This window comes from Trichechus manatus, unplaced genomic scaffold (assembly GCF_000243295.1).
Source record: "Trichechus manatus latirostris isolate Lorelei unplaced genomic scaffold, TriManLat1.0 scaffold00045, whole genome shotgun sequence".
NCBI lineage: Eukaryota > Metazoa > Chordata > Mammalia > Sirenia > Trichechidae > Trichechus > Trichechus manatus.
The window spans coordinates 16,475,930-16,500,068 of NW_004443981.1; the positions used below are offsets into that span (position 1 = coordinate 16,475,930).

Consider the following 24,139-nt stretch of genomic DNA (forward strand, 5'->3'; position numbering starts at 1 on the left):
TTAAAACAGTCAAAATCATTAGAGACCCATAAACTTCTTCCAAGTTGTTTTCTGAAAAGTCTAAGATAAAACTTCGGAAGAAATGGTCCCCAAAACTTTTATCGTTCTCTTCAAAGGTGAAGGTGTTTCTTAGACGTGTCATGCGCTCACGTACACAAGGTGAACCGTGCGTTCTTCGCGATGTGTGTGCATCTCGTGAGCTCGTTTGATGAGCTGTCTATGCAGTGACACCCCTTACGATATTTCCAAAGGACAGCTATAGAAAGTAGTGTAGAAAGATCTTGAGGAAAAAGTAGCATGTTAGGGACTAATAAGTGAAATTTCAGAGTTGAACTCCTTGCGTAGGGAAAAAGACATAAATGGGAAACAGAGGATTTTACTGGGTCACAGTGTTTCAGATGAATGACAGTCTGATGAGCTTGTGCAGTGTGTTTATTTTCATGGGGAAAATGTGAGACTCTTCTGGCTTTTAAAAGGTGAACTCTTTATTTTAGCTGGACCTGCTATTCCTTCTGTTGTGGCGTATCCAAAAAGGAGTCAGACCAGCACCGCAGATGGTGACCTCAAAGAAGACGGAATTCCCTCCCGGAAGTCAAGCGGCACTGCTGTTGGAGGAAAGGGGATCGCTCCAGCCAGTCCCATGCTGGGGAATGCCAGTAATCCCAACAAGGCAGATATCCCTGAGCGCAAGAAGAGCTCCACAGTCCCTAGTGTGAGTACTGTGGAGTTGCAGCGCTCCCATAGGCCACCAGGGCTGAGCCGCCAGACAGTCCTTCTAGGTGCCTATGTTCGCCTCTGACTGGAATGCCTTCCTCACTGGGTTTCCATGCCAGGCTCCACCTGTACAAGTGCTGCCTGTGCCTCAAGGCCCACACTTGACGAAGCCTGTCCTAATGGCGCCCTCCTCTGAGCCCCAGTGACTCCCGTAGGGCAGGTATCACCTGCTGCCTGGTAGGTATCTCCAGTTGAACTGTGCCTGGGTCCTTCACTCCAGGGCCTGCTTCCGTTTGCTCCACAAATCTCTGTTAAGCCTCCGGGAGGTGTCAGGCATTGAGACATGGAGAGAGCTCACAGCCTAACAGGAATTAAACGGGGGCAGTGCCGCAGACAGACGCCTCTCACGGTCGTCTGTACAAAGCAGTAGAAGATCTGACTGCCCACGTGCCGAAGAAGTGGTGTTTGAACTGAACCTTAAAACGACCAAGGATAAATAAATACATTTGACAGAGTCCTCACCACGCGCCCAGGACCGTGTTCAGTGCCTTTCTGTGTGTTAGCTAATTCACTGCTTACTCGCTGTGAGGGAGTCCTCAGTGCCTTTCTGGGTGTTAGCTAATTCACTGCTTACTCGCTGTGAGGGAGTCCTCAGTGCCTTTCTGTGTTAGCTAATTCACTGCTTACTCGCTGTGAGGGAGTCCTCAGTGCCTTTCCGTGTGTTAGCTAATTCACTGCTTACTCGCTGTGAGGGAGTCCTCAGTGCCTTCATTTCGGGTGAAGAGAAGGAAGAAGAGTTAGGGAGTTGGCTAAGACGACACTGCTGACCTGACCCCGGCTCTGACTCCCAATGCTTGACTAAACCACCCCCGCGCGCAGGTCCTCCGGAAATACTTATTACATGCAACTGAATATATTCCGCTTCAGAAACTTTCCCTAAGTATTAGAGTGTATTCTTTTTGACCCAGCATGGTAATTATATTCTTAGCACTCCCAGAAGTAATTTTAGAAAGAATTTGCAGAAAAGTGAACAACATTAAGGATATTCTGAAAGCGTGTTTTTCCCTACGAGCCTGACAGGAACACAGCCTTCCCTCCTTGGCCACCTGCCCGGAAGGCCCCTAGAGTGAAGAGCCCATGGGGAAGCTCTGGTCCACTCGGGAGGCTCTGGAGAACAGGGTGCATAACAGAGCCCAAGGAGTGTGTCTGCTCCATCCCCTGGCCTGGCGCTCCGTCAGCGCTAATGCTGGCGGGAGACATTTTGTTCTGGCTTTCATATGCCATAAATTGGGTTGCCATTCCACAGCCCTGCAGTTTCAGGCCAGTCTGACTTTTCCTGACAGTTATCAGAAGAGGGTAAAGATCTCCGCCTTCATGACCAACCCCCTCGCCCTCTGCGTCCCTCACTGCCCTTGTGAAAGCACATCCCTGGCATTGTTGGTTACCCGTGTTGGTTGTTAGAGAGGAAAAAAAGGACTGTTCAGCAACATTATTATAATTTTCTCCCATCAGTCTTCAGTTTTTCTGTACTTGGTCTGCTCCTGCCATGTTAAAGGTGACCACGCTTTATCTTGGTTTAAAAATTGTTTTGATCTGATAAAATGCCTTAGCTGTTACTGTTGTTCCTTGCTTGTTATTTTAAAAGTGTTAGTTTTTAAAAAGAGTGGGTCACTCCATCTTCCCACCTTGTAGGTAATTTGTGAGTGATTCTTTTGTTGATTATTATGGGCCAGCTTTTCAAAGTCACACTACCTTAGCCACTTTCCATTTTAGTTGCCGGGAAAGAGAGTAGAGGGTGCTGCCTTTGCCCCTTTCCTCATCTTGTTGGCCGTTACTGTTGACATGTTAGCGGTCCCACCATATACCAGTCGCCATCAGGTTGATTCCGACTTATGGTGACCACATGTGTGCAGAGTAGAACTGTATTCCACAGGGTTTTTCAGAAGTAGATCGCCAGGCCTTTCTTCTGAGGCTCCTCTGGGTGGACTCCAACCTCCAACTTCCGGTTAGCAGCCGAGTACGTTAACCATTTGCACCACCCAGGGACTTATTTTAGTATAGTTTTATTTAAACTACATATTCACGTTTATGTAGATGAGTTATTTATCATTGCAGTGTATTTACTAAATAGTGTTAGGACCTCAGATTCTTATGAAAACCAAAATAATCTTTAGAGATTATTGTTAGCATAGATTTTCTAACTAATAAATAGGTTTAGAATGTGTATAATTTTTCTAAAACAAATGCCTTTTTTTTAATAGAGTACGACGGCATCTGGCGGAATGACGCGGCGAAATACTTACGTCTGTAGTGAAAGAACCACCGCTGACAGACACTCAGTCATTCAGAATGGCAAAGAGAACAGGTATGGAATTTGGCCTGTTGGTAGAACCAGGAACTTCTCAGCTTTTATAAAGGGAATTCAAATAATAACAGTAAGTGTTATCTAAAGGTAAGTTAAATTTGATTGTTGGTTTATAGCGAGATACCAGGATTCCAAAGCCTCCCCCTTCTGCAGTACTTCATCCTCATGGCTGAGTGTGATGATTGAAAGGGTCAGTTAAACCTGAAGGGTGTCCTAGAGGAGATCAGTGTTAACGTGTGGCTCCACCGTGGAGCAGCGATCCGGCAGTGGAAGGAGTTTGTGGGAGGATGACCCGAGGCAGGGAGTGCAAGTTGGGGCGTGAGCGTTAGGTTAAAGGTCAGGAGTTGGCCAAAAGGTCCTCGTGGCGCTTAAGTAACATGGTCTCTGCCTTAGATACTTGAGAGAGATCCCCAAGAACTGAGATTCCAACCTCTGGAATGGTTGGTTTGTTTTACATATGGAAGGATTTTATTAAAGCAGTGTGCCATTAGGGTTTGTTTTCCTAGTTTAAATGCCATTTTATCCTTCTGCACCATATAGATTTTGACAAATTACATTTTAAAATATATAAAAATTAATCAACCAGTGGCAAACAGATTGAAGTAAGGCAAGCAAGCACTTGAATGGTGCGCTGCTGAATGGTTTTGATCTGGTTGAGGGGCAAGCACACGTCGGAGGAGCATGATTTAAAATACAGAGAGAGGCCTGTCTTGCAAACAACTTTCCTGGGGTTATGAAATGAGAAAATAAGTAGTCAGTGGAGTGCTTTAATCCAGAGACCATGAGATAGAGTTAGTTTTTGGGGGAGAGAGAAAGGGAAGAAACTGGACTGGTAGAGGGTGGTTAAATATGATCAGTATAGAACAAATTTCCCAGGGTAGCGTGTATTCTCCATCTTTCTTTTTTGGAAAAGTGGTGGCTATCCAAATCCAAAGTGAGGAGAGAAAAGTCAAAGTGGGCAGACAAGGCCCAGGAGTAGAATCCCTCAGATCAGGAAGTTCACGTCAGCTCTCTTTGTCCCCTGGCCGCCCAAATGGAACATTGCGAACAGCTCGTGTTTCGTTCCTGTCTAGCATCAGAGCTGTTTCTTCTGACGTTCACTTTCCGAAATTGCATCGTAAGTTTTCTGTTTCCTTTAGATCTTGTTAGTCAAGCGAGATGTTTGATCACTAACTACTGTGACAGCCTCAGTAAAGAGTGCCCTCTTCCTTCATTCTTACAACCAAACTGTTCACATTTCCCTGCTCCACAGACCACTTAAGGTTGAATTAATATGTAGACAAAGGTTTGTTTTGTAAGATGATACTGATTACTCAGTGAATTTTTGTAAATGTTCACATTGTGATATTTTCTTTTCTAATTCGTGTGTGTGTGTTTTGAATTGTCTTTTTCCTTATAATTAAAGACTGTTAAGGACTTAATTGAGTATAGCAGCTGGGCTAGATTGTTGTCAAGTGCCTTCGAGTTGGTTCCAACTCATAGCGACCATACGTACAACAGTTTGAAACACAGCCTGTTCCTGCACCATCCTCAGGATCGTTACTATGTTTGAGCCCATTGTTGCAGCCACTGTGTCAGTCCATCTGATTGAGGGTCTTCCTCTTTTTTGATGACCCTCTACTTTACCAAGCATGATGTCCTCCAGGGAGTGGTCTCTCATGATAACGTCCCAAGTATGTGAGATGAAGTCTTGCCATCCTTGCTTCTAAGGAGCATTCTGGCTGTACTTCTTGCAAGACAGATTTGTTCACTCTTCTGGCAGTCCATGGTATATTCAGTATTCTTCACCAACACCGTAATTCAAAGACATCATTTCTTTGGTCTTCCTTATTCATTGTCCAGCGTATGAGACGATTGAAAATACAATGGCTTAGGTCAGGCACACCTTAGTCCTAAAGGTGACATCTCCTTTTTAACACTCTAAAGATATCTTTTGCATTTGATTTCTTGACTACTTTTTCTATGGATGTTGATTGTGGATTCAAGTAAAATGAAGTCCCTGACAACTTCTGTCTTTTCTGCATTTATCATGATATGCTTTTTGGTCCAGTTGTGAGGATTTTTGTGTTCTTTATGTTGAGGTGTAATCCATACTGGAGGCTGTAGTCATTGATCTTCATCAATAAGTTCTTCAAGTCCTCTTCACTTTCAGCAGGTTGTGTCATCTGCATATCACAGGTTGTTAACGAGTCTTCCTCCAATCCTGATGTCATGTTATTTATATAGTCCAGCTTTTAGGGCTATTTGCTCAGCACACAGATTGAATTAGTATGGTGAAAGGATACAGTCCTGACACACACCTTTTCTTACTTTAAACCACTCAGTATCCCCTTGTTCTGTTTGAAACACTGCCTTTAGGTCTATATACAGGTTTCACATGAGCACAAGTAAGTGTTCTAGAATTCCCAATCTTTGCAGTGTTATCCATAATTTCTTACGATCCACACAGTCGAATGCCTTTGCATAGTCAATAAAACACAGGTAAACATCTTTCTGGTATTTTCTGCTTTTCAGTCAAGATCCTTCAGACCTCAGCAATGATATCCTTTGTTCCACATCCCCTTCTGAATATGGCTTGAATTTCTGGCAGGTCCCTATCGATGTACTGCTGCAACCATTTTTGAATGATCTTCAGCAAAATTTTTCTTGTGTGTGATATTAATGACATTGTTCGATAATTTCCACATTCTGTGGGATCACCTTTCTTTGGAACGGGCACAAATATGGATCTCCAGTCGATTGGCCAGGTGTCTGTCTTCTAAATTTCTTTGCATAGATGAGTGACCTACACAGTTAACAGATAATGATTAATATCTGTCTTAGTCATCTAGTGCTGCTGAAACAGAATTACCACAAATGGATGGCTTTAACAAAGAGAAATTTATTCTCTCATAATCTAGTAGGCTACAAGTGTAAATTCAGGGCGTCAGCTCAAGGGGAAGGCTTTCTCTCTGCATCAGCTCTGGAGGAAGGTCCTTGTCATCAATCTTCCCTTGGTCTGGGAGCATCTTAGCACAGGAACCTCAGGTCCAAAGGACGCGCTCTGCTCCCGGCACTGCTTTCTTGGTGGTATGAGGTCCCCGTGTCTCTCTGCTTGCCTCCCTTATATCCCAAGAGAGGATGACTTAAGACACTATCCAATCTCGTAGATCTCATCAATATAACTGCCACTTATCCATCTCATTACATCATAGTGATAGGATTTACAACACATAGGGAAATCACATCAGATGACAAAATGGTAGACAATCATACAGTAACTGGGAATCATGACCTAGCCAAGTTGACAGATATTTTGGGGGACACAATTCAATCCATGATAGTATCTTTATTTCTTAATAGTAGTCTTTCCTCTGATAGATTTTCTTTTATTACAGTTCTTTTCTCAAATCTATTAAATTTCTTCTAGTTCAGAAGGGACTTAATAGAAGATAGTTAATAGAAGACTTAATTAGAAGTGTCTAGTATGTAACAGATCTAAGTCTGTAGTACTAGAAGAATATTTCAGGGTCCTTGTTTTTTGAAATTGTTCTGAATTATTGAGGAAGTATTTTATTAGGTTTCTTTTGAACTTTAGAATATGTGGTTCTCTGAGGTTCAGAGCCAGACTTTTGTAAGGGTGTTTAAGACAAGGATCTACTGTTTGCTCCCCACCTGTGTGCTGTGTGTCTGCATGTGTGCGTGTACGTGCGTGTGCACACGTGTCTGCATGTGTATGCGCGCACATGCTTCTTTTGGATTATACTTTTAATTCTGCTTTTGCCCAGTCACTGAATATGCTTTTAATCAACAGCCAAAACATTTCCTATCAGAATGCTCTGATGTGGGTCATGCCGAAGAAATACGAGTGCCTGTCCTCTAGGGGCTTTAAGTGGATTAGATTTGTGAAAGAGACAAGATCAGACATAAAAACAAAACAAGTGGGCAGATTAATAGGAACCTACCTTCATAAAACTTGATTTTTTTAAAAAATAGTTATTTCTAAAAATTAAAGTTTTAGAAAATGGTTCTTCCTTGGACCCAGAACTACTGAAAACGTAATACAGCTACTGTTTTGCCTATGTAGACTGTTGTGGGCTAGACTGTGAAATGCAGCCATCCTTTTTAGCACTTTTTCTGGGGGAAAAATATAGTCCAATTTTCACACCAACCAACTTGATGCACTTTGAGAACACAGCCCATTGTGAGGTTGGGGTGACCTATTGTAAACAGAAATTTTGTGAGTTTATATATGCAAACTTGAAATTCAGCAAATGCTTACTGAGTTGTTCACTGCTTCCTAAATCACAGTGCTAGGCCTACTCTGGAAGTCACAAAAGCAAACGTCTTTTGTTACTGACTTTGTACTCGTGATGTGAATTAAATTTCTAAAGCAATAATCTGTCATTTTAATCATCTTAAAATTCATATGCAAAAATAATTTATATTATAATTTATAATGAAAATATCAGTTTGCATTTTATTTCTAGAAAGGTCTCTAACCTTAATGAGGGTCAGTTTTTTTGCTGCAAAGTACCTTATCTGAGCAGTCTAGCTGTGCTCGCGTGCCTCACGGGTCCTGTCTAGACTGTGCAGCCAGTCAGCAGTGTGCTTCCAGGGCTGGGTGGAGCACTGCCTTGCTCTGGATGCTGACTCAGTCCTTCCTTTTCCATTAGTCTCAGGATCATTTTTACTCTCCAGGGAAGAAGCTTGCAAACAACCCCTGGCTCCCCATCTCACCCTGCTTTTCTCGTGCATCCATTAATCCTTGCTCCTGATTCGGGCACGAGAATGTCAGCAGCTGGGCAGGGGGAGACAATGTTGATCCTGACCGCCCTGTACAGACAGTAGAGCACAGAATTGTGACAGTGTGTTTGTCTGTAACGCGTGTGTGCAGGACACAGCCACGCATTAAGTATCTGAATCAGCTAGGACCCTCTGTGTTGTAGGCAACAGAAAACACTGTACATCCTGGTTCATGTTAAAGGGCCATCTTTTAGTTCCTGTGCTGGAAACCCCCAGGAGTGGGGTCCGAGTCCCTCTCACAGCTCTGCTGCCGCTGTAGCAGCTCCACTGTTGGGCTCTGCGCAGCATCAGACGTCACGCCCTCACACGCTCAGCTCTTACCGACAGGTGGCCGGGAGTTGCCTTGTTGCCTTGACTGGTCTGGTCTGGGCATGGCCCACCTCTGAACTTGTCACAGGCCGCGGTAGCTGGGAGAAGTCTGGGGTGGAGGCAGCATCATCAGAAGCCCGGGAACCGAATTGGGAAGCAGGGTTCCCCCAAAGCAACATCCAGGTGCTATTGCCACAGGGAAAGGGTGGGTGCTGAGTGGCACAGACAGCACAGAATGTGTGTTCGCCTTCGTGAGGCACTTGTTTCCTGTTCTTCTGTGATGGCTGTAGAGTCCCTCTCCAAGTCCAGAGGGCAGAATCCTCGACAGCAATGCAGGGACGGGCAGCTCTTCTAAGCAGTGTGTTATAAAGACCTGCTCCCTCCCCTGGCAGCTATCAGAAGCTTAGTGGCTGACGCCACTAACTGACCTTACCGTTAAGAACGCATTTATTGAGACCTGCTTTATGTGGGGCTTTGTGCTGAGCTTCCAGGTCTGCCTTCCAGGACCTCAGATGGGGAAGGTCTCTTACCTTACAGTGTGACGGGCAGTAGTACATGCATGAACTAAGGACTCAGAAAGAAATGAGCATGCATCGGGGAGACTTCATGACCTCAGAGCTGAGTTTGGAAGAGGGCCCAGAAAGATGCCAGGTCCCCAGGCAGAGAGGAGTGCACCTGTAAGAGTCCTCTGGGCTGATGCACGGCCAGGGGCCTGCATGTCTCAAAAAGTTGGGGTCCAGAGAGAGAACGGGGCCGGACTGGGTGCCAGGAGGCGGACTCTGAACTTCCTCCTGAAGACTCTTGAGCATCTGTAGGGCTCCAGGCAGATGAGTGGCAAGGTCTGGTTTATGTTTAGGAAGCATGCAGCCGGAAGGGGTGCGAGGGACAGTGGGGAGACCAGTGAGGAAGGATGCTGATGAAGGGCCCTGTGGGAGAAGTTGGAGGGGGCAGGTGAAGGGCCGAGAGGACTGCAGGGTTGCTCACACACGGGAATGAGGACAAGGAGGCACTTAGTGGCTCTGGCCTTGAGGCTTTGAAAGGGTTTCTGCAGAAAGACCTGGATCTTCAACCCAGAGTCTCCTTAACTTGTGTAAAGGACAGAAACTGTCCCTTTGGGATTCCGAGTCTGTGGTGACAAGCTGAGTTAAGGAATGGTGTGGTTATGGTGACAATTGCATCAGCAGTTCTAACCGTTGTGTAGCTGTCTGTCAGGCGGGAGCGCTGACTTGTAGCTACTGCTCTGTCTCCCCCTCTCGGCTCTTCCTAATTTTTCCCATCTTGAAAAACGGGGCTCTGTTAACCCCTTCGGAATCTTGTTGTTGTGTGCTGTTGAGTCGATCCCAGCTCATAGCGACCCTGTGTGATGGAGTAGGCCCACTCTGTATGCTTTCCCAGGCCATGATCTCTGTGGAAGCAGGTTGTCACGTCGTTCTTCCTGTAAAGTGGCTAGTGGGTTCAGACTGCCGGCCTTGTGGTTAGCAGCTGAGCATTTAACCATTGTGCCACCAGGGCTCCTTTTAGGAATTTTACCTGATCTTTGTAAAGGAATGAATGGCCTTTGACTAAGAACTCTGTTGTTAATAACAACATAGGATACTTCCATACAACACCTGCAGGTCCTATACCTGTAACTTTCCGAATCCACTGAAACATTGAAGCAGTGTGTTCTGGGCCCAGGCTGAGAGCAGTGGGCCGTATCACCCATTCACTTTATCACTTAGACTTGGACGGAGACGTCTCAGGATAGGCTGTATTTTACACGTAGCTCAGAAGACTTTGGCCCTCTCACATAAACAAATACTCAAACATGTAAGGTGTTACTGTCTTTCCTTTGAAGTAATACATCTAATTGCTGTTTAAAAAAAAGTCTTGAGCAGCTTCAGGTTATCGGTTCCCCCAGAATTCCCAAAACAAGTATAGCAGGTTTTTCGAGGTTTTTCTTCTTGACAAAGATGAGGTGGTTTGGGGAGGAGGGCACGTGCTGTAAAGGACAGGTTGCCCTTTCTGTCACTGGTCCGTCAGACTGCTGTCTGCCCCTGCCTGAGCCCACCCCCCTCCCTGCCTGGCAGACGTGCTGGCTTACGCAGCCAGCCCTGCCGCAGTCTGTACATCTTCCGCCTGGACGCGACTGAGACATCAGAAGTCGATGTCCCTGTCAGCTTCTGGGCACCCCACAATGGTGGTACCTCCAGTAGACAGTGAAGGAGATAACGTCACGGCACTGTAAGAAAACGCACCTTCCTCGGGGGACCGATGGGCACCTGCTGCCCTGAGCTTTGTGCTGTGGATTGATGGTCCGAGGTTCTGTCCCAGGGTCTGCAGAGTGTCCTTCCTCCATGTGATTTCATCTCAGCACATTCCGTCCCCTGGTGTCCGTGCCTGTGTCCATGCCTGTGCACGTCACAAAGCGTACAGGACATTCTCTCCCGCCTCCAGGTTGCTTTCAGCAATTATTTTACCTTTTGTGTGCTTCCGTAGCTGTTTAGGTGCCCGTTCTTCAGTTACACCTGCATACGCTGTACCTCTTTTCTATTGGGAATGTCTCCGCAAGTCAGCGTTTGAGAGGGAAGCAAAGGGGAGAAGCTTGAGTTAGTCCTTCTTTGTCATAGAATTCCCCTGCATTCTTCTTGTCCTTGAAAATGTGTAGTACTGTTCCCTTGAACTCTGAGGCTTTGTTTCATTATACACTGTTCCTCTGAACCCTTTCCAGTCAACTTACCTTTTGCTCCTAAGTCCTGTAAAATACTGCCCCCCCACCCTGTGCCAATCTGGATTTATTATAACGGATCTCCTCCACTGTACATATTGTGAATGTAAAGTTTTATGTGCCATGTCCACCACAGAGCCGGGGTTTGTGAGCGAAGACGTAAGGGAGTGTTGTTCTTTCACCTTGCAGCGCCGTTCCCGACCAGAGCACTCCAGTTGCTTCAACGCACAGTGTTAGCAGCGCGGCCACCCCTGACCGCATCCGCTTCCCCAGAGGGACTGCCAGCCGAAGCACTTTCCACGGCCAGCCCCGGGAGCGGCGGACGGCCACGTATAATGGTCCACCTGCCTCACCCAGCCTGTCCCATGAAGCCACACCCTTGTCCCAGACTCGAAGCCGGGGCTCCACTAATCTTTTTAGTAAATTAACTTCAAAACTAACAAGGAGGTAAGTGCCGGGGTGCTGACCGTTCCAGAGTAAATGCCCATGACAGGAGCTGCGGAAGCCGTGCCCGTGCTGGGCTCGGCTGGGGCCCGTGTTCTATTAGTTTCTGTTTCTTGAGTTGTTGTTTCTCTAAAACTTCATACTTTATACCTTTTAGAATAGAATAGAAATGGCAGAAGAGAGGCAAAGTCTCTTCAGAGCAGAGTCCTCAGCCCTTGGGAGGTCTCTGTTACTGTTTGACTGCAGTTGCTCTTGAGTACACGCCTGTCCCAGTAGCTGTCACCGCCGGGTCGCAGACCCTAGGGCGAGGGAGGCTGTGCTTAGTGGGCCCCCAGAGGAAGGTGAGGTGCCTGACTTCACTGTGGGGCGGAGCACGGAGCCTCGTGGAGCCGAAATGCTAAAGTTCTCTTTGTTGGGCTCAGTGAGTTAAATTGAGAGTGCAGCAACTTTCTTCAGTGGTATAGGGTTTTGGAGAGAAAAATCCTGGTTTCTTCTCAGAAGAAGCTAGGACCTGATGGTGTGTGAATAGAGTGCAGGCTGTGGTCTGGGGCCTTGGAAGGCTCTGAGGACCCTGAGGTAACTTTGTCAGGAGGGTCAATTCCAGGACCTAGTCTGGAGGTTATAAAAGCCTAGAAATGTTGGCTGCTTCAGGAGGAAAAAGAAAGATACCTCTTTACCCCACAAGCAAGTAGTGAGAGGTACCCTTAGCCTGCACCACACCCAGGAGATCCAAGAGTCCCCACAGCATAGTGGAGCGGAACTGGGGGTTCGCACGGTCAGGGCACCCCGAGCTGTGCCTGTTGCAGATCTTCTTGTCTGTCCTTTGCAGTCACTTAGAGGGCAGCACACCCCCATCCTGGGGCTCCATGCAGCCCTGCAGCCTCCTGCCTCCTCCACTCCTTCTATTCGGTACTGGACTATCTGTCTAAAACGGAGGTGGGTCACATAGACAGTCTTTCCCCAGATGATCTGCTGTCAGGACGTTGGCTACCAGGTGGTCAGGGAGGACTTCTGATGTCCCTTAGCACTGAGTGGAGGCCAGCCGATTCACAAGCTTTCGGTCCCCTCATGTTCTCGCCTCGGCCCCTTGACTCAGACACCGCACTACAGACTGGGCAGAAGAGCAGACTGGCCTCAAGGGCCTTGGCAGGTTGGGGGCCCCATTCGTGCCCAACCAGAGACACGGAGTTCACTCCCAGAGGAGTCTGATGATCCCAGGGTAACCCTAAGTTACCCCTTTCAGGGTCGCCCCCCCGCCTGTCCCTCGCTCTTTCCTCAGGGACTAGGCTGAAATGGAACCTGCCTCTGAAACTTGGGTGGGATAAGATGCCTCCCCGAGCAGGTCCCCCTCTTTCCCTGTGACCCCAAGTGCTGCCTGTCCCTACACGCTGGTCTGCAATGGGCTCGATAATAAAACCTCAGACATAATTTAAATCCCAGAAGTTATTTAACTGTCTCCTTTGTGCTCATTTTTGGTCATCTTAATACAATCATTGATAAAATAACATCACCTACCACTTACTGAATGCTTACTGTATGCATTTAATCTCCACAACCTACCCTGTGGAGTAAACGTTATCCCGTTCTAGAGATGAAGAAACCAAGAGGAGGTTCAGACAGATTTGAGATCCTGCATCTGAAACAGGGCTGAGCCAGCCTGTCTGCCTCCAAGGCCGTGAGGACCACCCATGCTCCCTCTGGGGGCCCGTACCACACCCCCCATGAGCATTACACAGTGCTTCCCACAGAAAACCCCACAAAGGCTGGTTGCAGACTGGGTCCTTTTCCCTCGTTTCCTGATTATGTTTATTTCATGTATTTGAGTGGAAATTGGAGACTGAGGTTTCTTGTTAAAAAAAAAAAAAAATTCTAGGGGTCTTTTTATTTCACAATCTCCAGGTAAAAGTGTGCCCAAGTTATTGCAGGAAGATGGTCTCTGCTGTTTGCTAGAGTTTGCATACTGAGGTCTCTGGTCTCCCGTGATGCTGTGCTTCCGTTGCAGGCAGTGCTTTGTTAAAAACAACCACAGTCCTTGCTGTTAGCACCTCCCCTAGCACTGATTCTAGGATAAAAGTGCCAGAAGGCTAAGGTGCTGAGGCTTGGTGGGAGGAGGGCCAGCATGAGGAAATGAGCCTCCCACAGGTGGAATCACCAATCACAGGTTCAGGCTTGGGGCACCTGGGCACCTCACATTGGTCCTCATGGCCGGATGCGGAGGCCTTCCTCTGTCGCGTCCACTGTCTGCCTCCGAGAGCCCCAGGGAGGAGAAGGGAAGGAAGGCTGTCTTCCAGTGCTTGGCCCCGAGCCCTGCCCTCTGCCAGGGCAGCAGATGAAGTCAGAATACGTTTGTGCAGACAGTTAAGCGCTCAGCTACTAGCTGAAAGGTGGGTGGTTCGAACCACCCAGAGGTGCCTCAGAAGACGGGCCTGGCCATCTCCTTCTGAAAGGTCACAGCCTTAAGAACCCTATGGAGTAGTTCTAGTCTGCACACAAGGGGTCACCGTGAGTCTCAGCCGACTGGACAGCAACTAACAACAATCATTTTTCAACTAAAATAATCTTTTGAATAATGCCACTTTGTATTTATGTAGTGTTTAATTATTTACAAAATATTTTCATGTGCACAGTCTTAAGGTATATAGCCTTGCTGTGTACCACTTTTTATCTTTCTGTACATGTGGTTCACTATTTCTTATGCAAATAACACACACTTTCTGCGTTTACCAGCGGCGCCCTCCCTTCAAGAGGTATGTTCATAAGTGTGCTGTGCTTATTTTCTACAGCATCATGTGGAAGAGGATTGGCATGGTGGCACTTGTGAGGGTCCCTCGAAGGGGAGTGGGGGGGCGTGGCCAACAAACGCAGAGGGTGTACAATGTTTGCATAAAAATACGGTATAACCCTCTGCTGTCCAGTCAATTGCAACTCTTAGCGACCCTGTAGGACAGAGTAGAACTGCTCCATAGGATTTCCAAGGCTGTCATCTTTATAGAAGCTGACTGCCACATCTTTCTCCTGTGGAGTGGCTGGTGGGTTCGAACAGCGACCTGTTGGTTAGCAGCCATGCACTTTAACCACCACACCACCAGGGCTCAAATACAGTATATGATTATGAAATACATATGATTATACTTGTAGTTAACAATTACTTACGGTATTTATACATTTTTTAAATTGGTTACTTAATATCTGAAGCAATGTCAAAGTTATTCTAAATTAGGGGGAAAGCCAAGGAGCTCATGAGTTTGTTAGTCATTCAGCAGATTTGTGTTGAGGGCCTATGTGTCTGGCTCCAGAGCTGGACTTCAGGGACACAGAAGTGAACCAGCCCAGCCCATCCTGCCCAGGGAAGCGATCACATGATCAGATTCTTCAGCACAACCCAAGCATCCCCTTAAATTTCCTTAACGAGCAGAGTCACCTCTTTTAAATACAGTTCTTCCAGTTTATTGCATAAAACATAAGAATCAAACCCACCCTGTTGTCTTGTCATTTAATTTTCATTACATTTGATATCTAAGACTCTTAAAAGTACTTCAGTTTAAAAAACCAAATAACTTATTTTTTCTTAAAAAATGATTTATATTAGTACTACTATAACAAACATGCTGTTACTGTTTAAATTATCTTCCTGAAATAAGTAATGATTCTCTTAATGGTTAAATGTTTTGTAATGAGATTTTTAATGTCTGTATAACAAGGTGAAGTTTTTGTCTATGAAATATTCTAAAGAGATTTGATTATTTTATCACTAGTGCATTGCAAATGAATTTTCGAACCTCATTTCTTCAACATAAGATGTTGAATTCCATTATCTAAAAGTTTATCTAGTTCTAGGAGCTCTGGTGGTGCACTGGTTAAGCGCTCAGCTGCTAACCAAAGGTCAGCAGTTCAAACCCACCAGCCGCTCCGCAGGAGAACGATGTGGCAGTCTGCTCCTGTAAAGATTACAGCCTTGGAAACCCTATGGGGCAGTTCTACCCTATGCTGTAGGGCCACTATGAGTTGGAATCCACTCAATGGCAGCAGATTTGGTTTTTTGGTTTATGTCTGGTTCTGAAGAATCTATTTAATTACTCTACAGCTAATGTCAATATTTACTGTTAAATTTTTTCTTAGAAGTACAGATTTTTTCACATTTCTACTTAAAAGATCATATACTCATTTAATTACCTAATATTTACTTTTCAGCAAATGTCACCATTTGTTGAAATGTCATTGTTTATTGGCCAGAAAAGGAGCCCTGTTTTATTTGTTCTTTTGCTTTCTTTCTATAATTGACTGTATTTTTTATTTAATTTGTGCAAGTCATTTTTGTTAATTTTTTTTTTTTTTTGGCTTAATTTCTTTTAGAAACATGTCATTCAGGTTTATCAAAAGGTAGGATTTATACGTGCACATTTTTTTTTTTTTCAATCCTCACCCCCAAATGGCTCCTGCAATTAACATCAGGTTTGGCTTTCTAGCCCTGTTTTTTCCTTAAAAACTAAACTTTCTGCTGAGAACTAAATACTTATTTCTTTGTAAGAAAAACTGTGGAGAGAAATCCATTAACTCTGTCAGGCATTTAAGAGGGATGGTGCCGTGTTACCCAGGCCTGCGCATGCTCTGTGCATTTTCTATCTGTGGTAGAATCATTTAGCATCCACGTAATTCTGTCTCCATACTAATAACACGTAGCATGCTACTGTTTGAAGAATGAGATGTTCAGTAACATGTGTACAGTGAATGCTTAGCCCCAGCATGCAGAAGGTAAGTGGTCCTCACCTGGGTCGTTTATTTCACTGAGGATGAATTAGCCAAGGGCTTTCAAATGACAGGGAGGTGGTTTCTGGTACTGGAAACAAGACAAAATTCAACCCTGTGGTGTTTTCAGAAATTAAGATGCGGACAGCTGCCGTAGCAGAGGTGTTCTAATATTTTCAGAGGGTTGAAGAGCAAACAGTAAAAGCATTCTATCTGAAAGTCACTTTCACCAGCCACGGAAGAGAGCGGGCCTTGTTATTTTTACCTGAACTGTTGTGGGAAACATTATTGGGAACAGATGAGTATTTTTGATGCTGACAGTCCAGGAAGCACAAATGTTGCTCTGTCTTGGATTCACCCTTATGAGGAAGAAAACCCGCCATGGGAGGCCGCAGAGTACCCTGTGCCTCTCCCTGGTCCTCAGAGGCCAGGGCACCGTGTCTGGCGGGTGTGATGGATCTCCCCAGTTGCCAGATTTCTCCTTGAAAAGAAAATGTAATTGAATGTAGAATTCAACTTATAGGCTCATTTCCTTTTCATTGGAAACCTGTCACAAGGTGGGGAGTGGTTAAAAAGGCCGAGTATACCTGCAGCCTGCCGAGCTCAGGATGACGGCCTGGCGGGAGGGCAGTTGAAATCAGACACTGTGCTGGAGGCCCGAGAGTCAGCCACCTGGTGACCAAAAAGTGCGTTAATTTGTTGATTGATGATGTTTGTGTGTTTGTATGTGGCTAGTCATGTACTGGTATGTAAGATTTCTTTTCTCTTTCCCACTTCTACATTCTTTTCATTGAGGCTTCCAACTGAATATGAGAGGAACGGGAGATATGAGGGCTCAAGGTGAGGGAATGATTTTTATTTAAAATATTTTCACGTATTTACCTCATTTCTGTGGCACAGGCGACCCTGTTTTCTGAGTGCTGTGCATCACACCCCAGCTCTGGGTGCAGGGTTGCTCCGTAGGGTCAGCGCTGTGGAGAGCGGCCAGGGCAGTGGGGCTCCCCATTGGCCACATGAGGGCGCCAGCGTGCCGCGGCTGCTCATGGCCCGGAGCCCCGTCTGTGAGTTGGAGGACATAGGAGGAAGCCCTGGCTCAGCGCTGACGCCCAGCACGGCTCTCTTCTCAAGGAGGGCAGCCAGATGCTAGTACAGATTTCATATTTCAAGTTAGATGTGTTTTTTTTTTTAAGAGTGGTGATTATACAATTAATGTTTTGTTTTTAACTGTTGTGTAGCTGTCCCCACGTGGGCTTAGGGGTGACCACATAGGCTTGAGGGCTCAGTGTTTCCCACAGTTCTAGGTCTCATCCACTTGGGCCCCCTTCACGCTGGTCGCCGCTGCGCTGTGCTAGGCCCTCCTGAACCCATTTGCACTCTCCCCGGTCTTTCTAAAGCACGGTTCTGCTCACACTGCCCTTCTGAATGAACCCTCAGTGCCAGCTGCCTGACAGGCCTCGTCTGTGCCCGGGGCCCTGCCGGCACAGTGCACGTGGCCCCACCGGCACAGTGCCTGTGGCCCAGCAGCCACAGCCCGCTCCTGCCACTCCCAACCCAGCTAACAGTGGGGCCAACCTCCGGTCCTGTGAGGACTAAGATGTGTCAGGACAGGTAAGTGCCTGGCACTGGGACTCCCATGGTGCAGAGGCCATGCCCCGTGGCACTCATGTGCATCCCAAGGAGCCCTGAGCCTTCCCCTGCAGTCTGCCCCTTGCCTTTGAATGTTCTTTTCCCTCTACTCAAAAGGTCATGTGTTGTTGAAACCGCCTGTCTCGGGTCCCGCCCCTCCAGGAAGCCATGTCCTCACCGTCCTGTGCGTTATTCCCACCTGCCCCAGGTGGCCTCCACCTCTCCCTCCCTGGGGCCCTCCAGCGCAGAGCTTGTACCTTTCCTGAGCTACCACATCTCCTTACAGTCTGCTGGACCCCACCTCAGCTGTGAGGGCTTGGGCCAATTCTGTAACCTGCGTGATATCTTACGCAGCACTTTGTACATAGGAAGCTTCCAGTCAATTCTGGTGGGCAGAACCAAATTGAGTATTCTCCTAGCAGGCTGGGACAGGGAGAGCATGTGCACAGGTAAGCGCTGTGGCCCACCGTCAGCTCACCCTCGGGGTGGTTTTGCCATAGGATTGATGTTAACAATGCAGAAGAGTGTAGGTAGCACAGTCCCCACTGAGGCATCCAGATACATGCATGAGAACCTAAACAGAGGTTTGTGGCAGTGATGATGAAATGCCTGCTGTCGGTAAGCTATAGATGCTGTGCTCCTGAGCTCCCGACTGGGACACGGCTCCATGAGAACTGGACACCGGCCTGCACCCCGTAAATCATGCGCGTTACAGCCTCAGCAAGCAGGGAATTTGACCTCTCGTCTTCACTGTTTTAGTAGTAAGATAAACGCCAGCTGGGAAACTTTTTTTAGCCTGTGAAATTGGAAGTTTAAATAAACAAAGCAGAGAAGAGAAACCACCAGGCAGGGTGAGTGAGGGTGGCCGGAGGGGTGACCTGCACCCGTGCTGCTGCTGTGCGCCCGGCGGCAGCTCCACCTGCCGCGTGCAGGGCGAGTGGTTTTAAACCACGCATGTTGTGGTCACAGGTACAGTGTAGGTTGTAATGAATTAAAAAGAAAAACCGTGCTGGAAGAGAAGTAGCCGGGCACCCAGAGCAGGGGAGGTCTGTTGTGCCCTCCCGCCCAGCTCCTCCCGCGTGAATGAACCGCCAGCGGCCTCCAGGCTGGGCCTGCGCTGGGCCTGTCTGCACTCCGCCCCCTAGACGAGGCTTGATCCCTGTTTTCCCTGATTTTCAAAGATTCTGATTAACAAATTATTTTCTTAATTTTAGTAAGTACAGAATGGCTGATGAAGATTTCCCAGCCAGGCAGAGTTTTGTAAGCGTGATTTCCGGTTTTGGGGGGAAAAGAAAGTGGAGGAATGCTGCTGCTTAGCAAAGGAGCAGGCTCCCAGGGGTGCTGTGTGGCGGTGTTGCTGCACTAGCTAAAGTAGCAAAGGTTGACTTTCTGTGTGCCTAAAAATAACCCTCCCTTGTGCATTCCAGTCGCAATGTATCTGCCGAGCAGAAGGATGAGAACAAAGAAGCCAAGCCCCGCTCGCTGCGCTTTACCTGGAGCATGAAAACCACTAGTTCCATGGACCCCAGTGACATGATGCGGGAGATCCGCAAAGTCCTGGACGCCAACAACTGTGACTACGAGCAGCGGGAGCGCTTCCTGCTCTTCTGTGTCCACGGCGACGGGCACGCCGAGAGCCTGGTGCAGTGGGAGATGGAGGTGTGCAAGCTGCCCAGGCTGTCCCTCAATGGGGTCCGGTTCAAGCGGATATCGGGGACATCCATGGCTTTCAAGAACATCGCCTCCAAAGTTGCCAACGAGCTGAAGCTGTAGCCCGGTAATTTCCGTGTAAATTCAGTAGCAGTGTCAGGTGTTCTCCTGAACACTGAGAAATATCTAGAGCGATATTTAGGCAATAACGTCTGCATCTTCTAAATCATGATATTAAAGTCTGAGAATGAGCGCACGCCCGGGAGCGAGAGCTGGCCTTTTTTCTATCCGTGCACTACATTAAAGACGTGTGACACACCGCCCTTGTCTGGTCTCCGTCCCACCGCGCCTCCTGTCCACGGGTGAGCGTGGACAGGCGTGCTGGGGAGCGCGCTTGGGAGCCACTCCTTACGCCCTCTGCAGGAGATCATTTGGTGCTAAAACATTAAAATTGCCAAGGAGGAAAATACTGAATTACTACTACGCATTAACCTTAAGCCTTGTTGATAATTAATACAGGTTTTACAGGTTTACAGTTCATGACTGTGGTTTTGTGTTTGTTGTTCCGTGGTTTTTTTAGTGCAAAAGGTTTAAATTTATAGTTGTGAACATTGCTTGTGTGTGTTTTTCTAAGTAGATTCCAAGATAATTAAAAGTTCACTTTTTCTCAGTAAAAACTCTCATTGTCTCCTAATACTTGTATTTAAGACGCAGATGAAGGCAGTCACTAAAAATAGATATTTTTGCCCCCATCACCCAGTTGAACCGCAGAGGGGAGGTGGACAGAGGCCTAGGGCCCCTTTGTCCTTAGCGCAGACACTGGTGTTTTGTGGTCATGAGCACCCCACAAGTCAGCCAGTGAGAAGCTGGTGCCCCTGCTGACCTGGGGGAAGGCGGCAGAATGTTTGCTGCGGCACCTCCGAGCCAGCCCTTGTCTGCAGAAACGCGGGGCTGGGTGGTTCCGGGTTGGTTCTCCGTGAAGCATGTCATCTTCATGGCATGTCTTGTGATTCAGCACATGAATCAGACCTGCGGCTTTTTCCCAACACCTACATGGTTATGTTGAGGGCTGACGGGCTAGCTCATCCATCAGTTTGATGCTTTAATCTCACAGGGACATTGTCACGTTGCCTGGTGTGCTGTTCAAAGTATGAAAGTCTAGACAGTGACTGGTCCATTCAGCAGATCTGTGGTCTGGTGGGCTGGGCCCTGCCCTGGGTGTTTGGGACACGCCCTCTGGAAGCCTACACTCTTACCAGGGTGGCAGCAGTCAGCAGACACTCAGTAAATGGTCGGGAATGGAAGAAAGTGATAAACACACACAAAAAGAGCTGGGGGAGGGGTCTCGGGCAAGGGCAGGCCCCCCTGTTGAGTAGGGTGATTGGTAGGGGGAGGGCCCTCTCGCAGAGACCTGGGGAGGGAGTAGCCGTGCAGATAACTGAGGAAGAGCCTCCAGCAGGGGCCTCCAGCAGAGCACGCAGGGGTGACTGCAGCAGCAGGAGTTGTGTGATGCGTTCACACGGGTCACAGGGCCTCGTCAGCTGTCGAAGGAATGCGCCTTTTACTCTGAAATTGGGAGCTGCTGGGGGTTGCAAGTGGAACACAGGCCTGGTCTCAGTTGTGTTTTGATAGAGTTGCTCTGGCAGCCGGGTGGAAGGTTGGCTGTAGGGAAGCCAGGAGAGCTGGTGGGATGCTCTTGGTGGTAGAGCGGGCAGGGCCGCTGTGGCCTCGGCCAGGGTGGGGTGGTGCGGCTGGGGTGGGGTGGTGCAGACAATGGCTGCATTCCAGACGTGTTTTGAAACGAGTTAACTATGTCTGTCCTTGAATTGGATGTGGGGTGAGCAGGACAGGGAGGTGCCGAGGATGACCTAACACTTTTTGGGGAGTCCTTGGGTAGCACAAACAGTTAAGCACTCGACTGCTAGGTTGGTGGTTTGTACCCACCCAGAGGCGCCACAAAAGAAAGGCCTGGCAATCTGCTTCCAAGAGGTCAAAGCCTTGAAAACCCTATGGAGCAGTTCTACTCTGAGCACATGAGGTTGCCGCGAGTTGGAATCGGAAAGGGTGGAATTGCCATCCATTGAACTGAGGAAGGCTGCTGGTGGAGAGGTTGGGGGTGAGGAGACTCAGTCAGGCGCTCAGGTACGGACACGCTGTGTGTGTGGTGTCTTAGACACCAAGTTACGCACTCCCCCCCCCCTCCGCCATGGCATCTTCACTGGAGTCATTCCCTTCCTTCTCCAGGTCAGTTCCTCTTTCAGCTTCTCTAGTGGAGCATAGTGCGTACAAAGCCACGTGCAAAGATGGGGACTTCCCTAGCCTTTTTGCCTGCTGCTGGCTGGTTTTATATCCCCTTACATGTTGCAACCAAAAGGCAGTCCTTTGAACAGAACAAGAGGACATGGCGTGGTTTACAGTTGGAAAAGGTGTGCATCAGGGTTGTATCCTTTCATCATAGTTATTCAGTCTGTATGCTGAGCAAATAATGCCAGAGGCTGGACTCTCTGAAGAAGAACTCAGCATCAGGATTGGAGGAAGACTTATTAATAACCCGTGATATGCAGATGACACAGCTTTACTTGCTAAAAGTGAAGAGGACTTGAAGCACTTACTGATGAAGATCAAAGACTACAGCCTTCGGTATGGATTACACTTCAACATAAAGAAAACAAAAATCCTCACAACTGGACCAGTAAGTAACATCATGATAAACACTATGGTGAATATTGAAGTTATCGATGATTTCATTCTGCTTGGATCCACGGTCAACGCCCATGGAAGCAGCAGTCAAGAAATCAAACAACATACTGCATTGGGCAAATCTGCTGCAAAAGACCCCTTTAAAATCTTTAAAAAGCAAAAATGTCACTTTGAGGACTAAGGTATGCCTGACCCCCCAAGCCATGGTAGTTTTAATGGCCTCATATGCATGCAAAAACTAGACAGTGAATAAGGAAGACCAGAAATGAATTGATGCCTTTTAATTATGGTGTTGGCGAAGAAGAATATTGAATATACCATGGACCGCCAGAAGAACAAACAAATCTGTCTTGGAGGAAGTACAGCCAGAATGCTCCTTAGAAGCGAGGATGGCAAGACTTCACCTCACTTACTCTGGACATGTCATCAGTCCCTAGAGAAGGACATCATGTTTAGTGGGGGATCAGCAAAAAAGTGGAAGACCCTCAAAGAGATGGACTGACACAGGGGCTGCAACAGTGGGCTCAAACATAGCAATGATTGTGAGGATGGTGCAGGACTGGGTAGCATTTTGTTCTGTTGTGCATGGGCTTACAATTAGAACTGACTCAATGGCACCTAACGGTGTCCAGGAGAAGTTCCCCCTAGAGACCTCTCCCCTTGGTGTCCCTGTTAAAGTCCGCTCTGCGGAGGGGAGGACATTCTGCCATAAGCAACCTCCTCTGCCAGGCAGATGCCCCAGAGCTGGGTTGTGAAATATCATGACTGCGAGGCTCAGAGTCATTTCGATTCCTGCCCCAGAAATCCTGCCGTCAGCTCCTGTCCACAGTCATGCTGCAGGCTGGGCTAGGTCAGGCCTGCGGGCTGGGTCAGGCCTGTGGGCTGGGCTGCAGCTGGGTCTGTTTCTCCTTCAGTCTCTACCTGCACGTTCTCAAGGACAAGCTGAGTGCTAGAAGCCAACCTGCTTTCAGAGAAATCCCTGACCCACCTGCCCTGGTGAGTGGCCATGCCTGGTGCAGACACACGCATTTTCCTCTTTCAGCTGCTTGTTTGCGTAAACAGTGGCTACGTTTTTTAAGTTATTGATCCCATGAGAAATAGGTGTGTGTCCAGAAAGCCCACACCACCCAGACAAGCCTCCTGAGTTGTTTATATCTGACAGCTCTGTCAGCTGGTGTCGATGTGGCAACATAGGCGTGTTAACTTTTAGCGAGGTTACGTGGAAACTCATCCTTTGCCAAGGGGCCCATGCCCTTCCTTGCAGTTCTGCCTTCTCGGAATTGGCGTTTGTATTCCACATATGATGAATTTGGAAAGGCATATCCTAGAGTAGTTGAAAAGATTTAGGACACAAGGCAGCGGCCGCCTTTTCCTCCTCCACTCCCCTGGGCTAGATGACAGCAGAGGTTGTGCTGCCGGTTTTATTACCCGACAGCCAGCTGTGGTCCTGGTCCTGAAAACATGTTAACACTTAGCCAGTGCTGACTTCCTGCTCGGCAGGGCCAGGCAAAGCAGAGGAACCAAACAGCATTCCTGCAGACGCTGATGCACCTGGCTCCCAGCATCCTTCCATTTCAAAGAGTGGAGGCCTGCACAGAAAATTAGGCCAGGAACACAACCGCCCTCCAGAAGCACAGCTGCAGTCATTCTCACGCCACATGTTTCGCCTGGAGCCTGGAGAATGACGATGTTTTAAAAAAGAAAAATCTCAGTATGCAGGCAGGAGGAGCAAGTGGCTGTTGCTGTGGAAACCGTAACTTGGGGTTTCTGAGTCTCCTGCGCCCAAGGCTCCCTCTCCGGGAGGCTGTGCATCAGGATTTTCGCCAGCCATCTGCAGTGCAGCTTCCTCTTCCGAGTGCAGCGTCCGAGATGCTGGTGTGAAGGAGGGTTTCGGACAAGGGGGGGCGTCAAAACGAGGTCAGGAAGGCGGGTGGGCCTGGAGGGAGCACTCCCTGCTGTGCGTCTTTATTTGTAATTCTTATTCCATGGGGTCCTTTAGGCAGCTCAGTGGCTTTCCTCTGAAGGAGGAGCTGTTGCTCCCGGAGCGCCATGATGTGCAGGCTGACCTCCCGGGTGTGTGTCCTGCCCAGGTG

The 24,139-nt window shown here is 47.8% G+C and overlaps 1 protein-coding gene across 14 annotated transcripts in view; it reads left to right on the top strand.

Annotated features, from left to right (window-relative positions):
• Positions 1–20,017, top strand: part of MARK3 (microtubule affinity regulating kinase 3) — a 104,498-nt gene extending 84,481 nt beyond the window's left edge. For 9 of the 14 annotated variants that reach the window (XM_023731805.1, XM_023731807.1, XM_023731809.1 and 6 more), the window contains 6 exons: positions 495–712; positions 2,976–3,079; positions 11,070–11,327; positions 15,678–15,704; positions 16,866–16,910; positions 19,124–20,017. In XM_023731805.1, the coding sequence (XP_023587573.1) occupies positions 495–712; positions 2,976–3,079; positions 11,070–11,327; positions 15,678–15,704; positions 16,866–16,910; positions 19,124–19,469 (998 nt within the window). In that variant the 3' untranslated portion in view covers positions 19,470–20,017. The remainder of the gene's footprint in view (positions 1–494; positions 713–2,975; positions 3,080–11,069; positions 11,328–15,677; positions 15,705–16,865; positions 16,911–19,123) is intronic. The other 5 variants (XM_004376739.3, XM_004376740.2, XM_023731806.1 and 2 more) reach the window with 4 other exon arrangements.
• Positions 20,018–24,139: the final 4,122 nt, after the last annotated feature.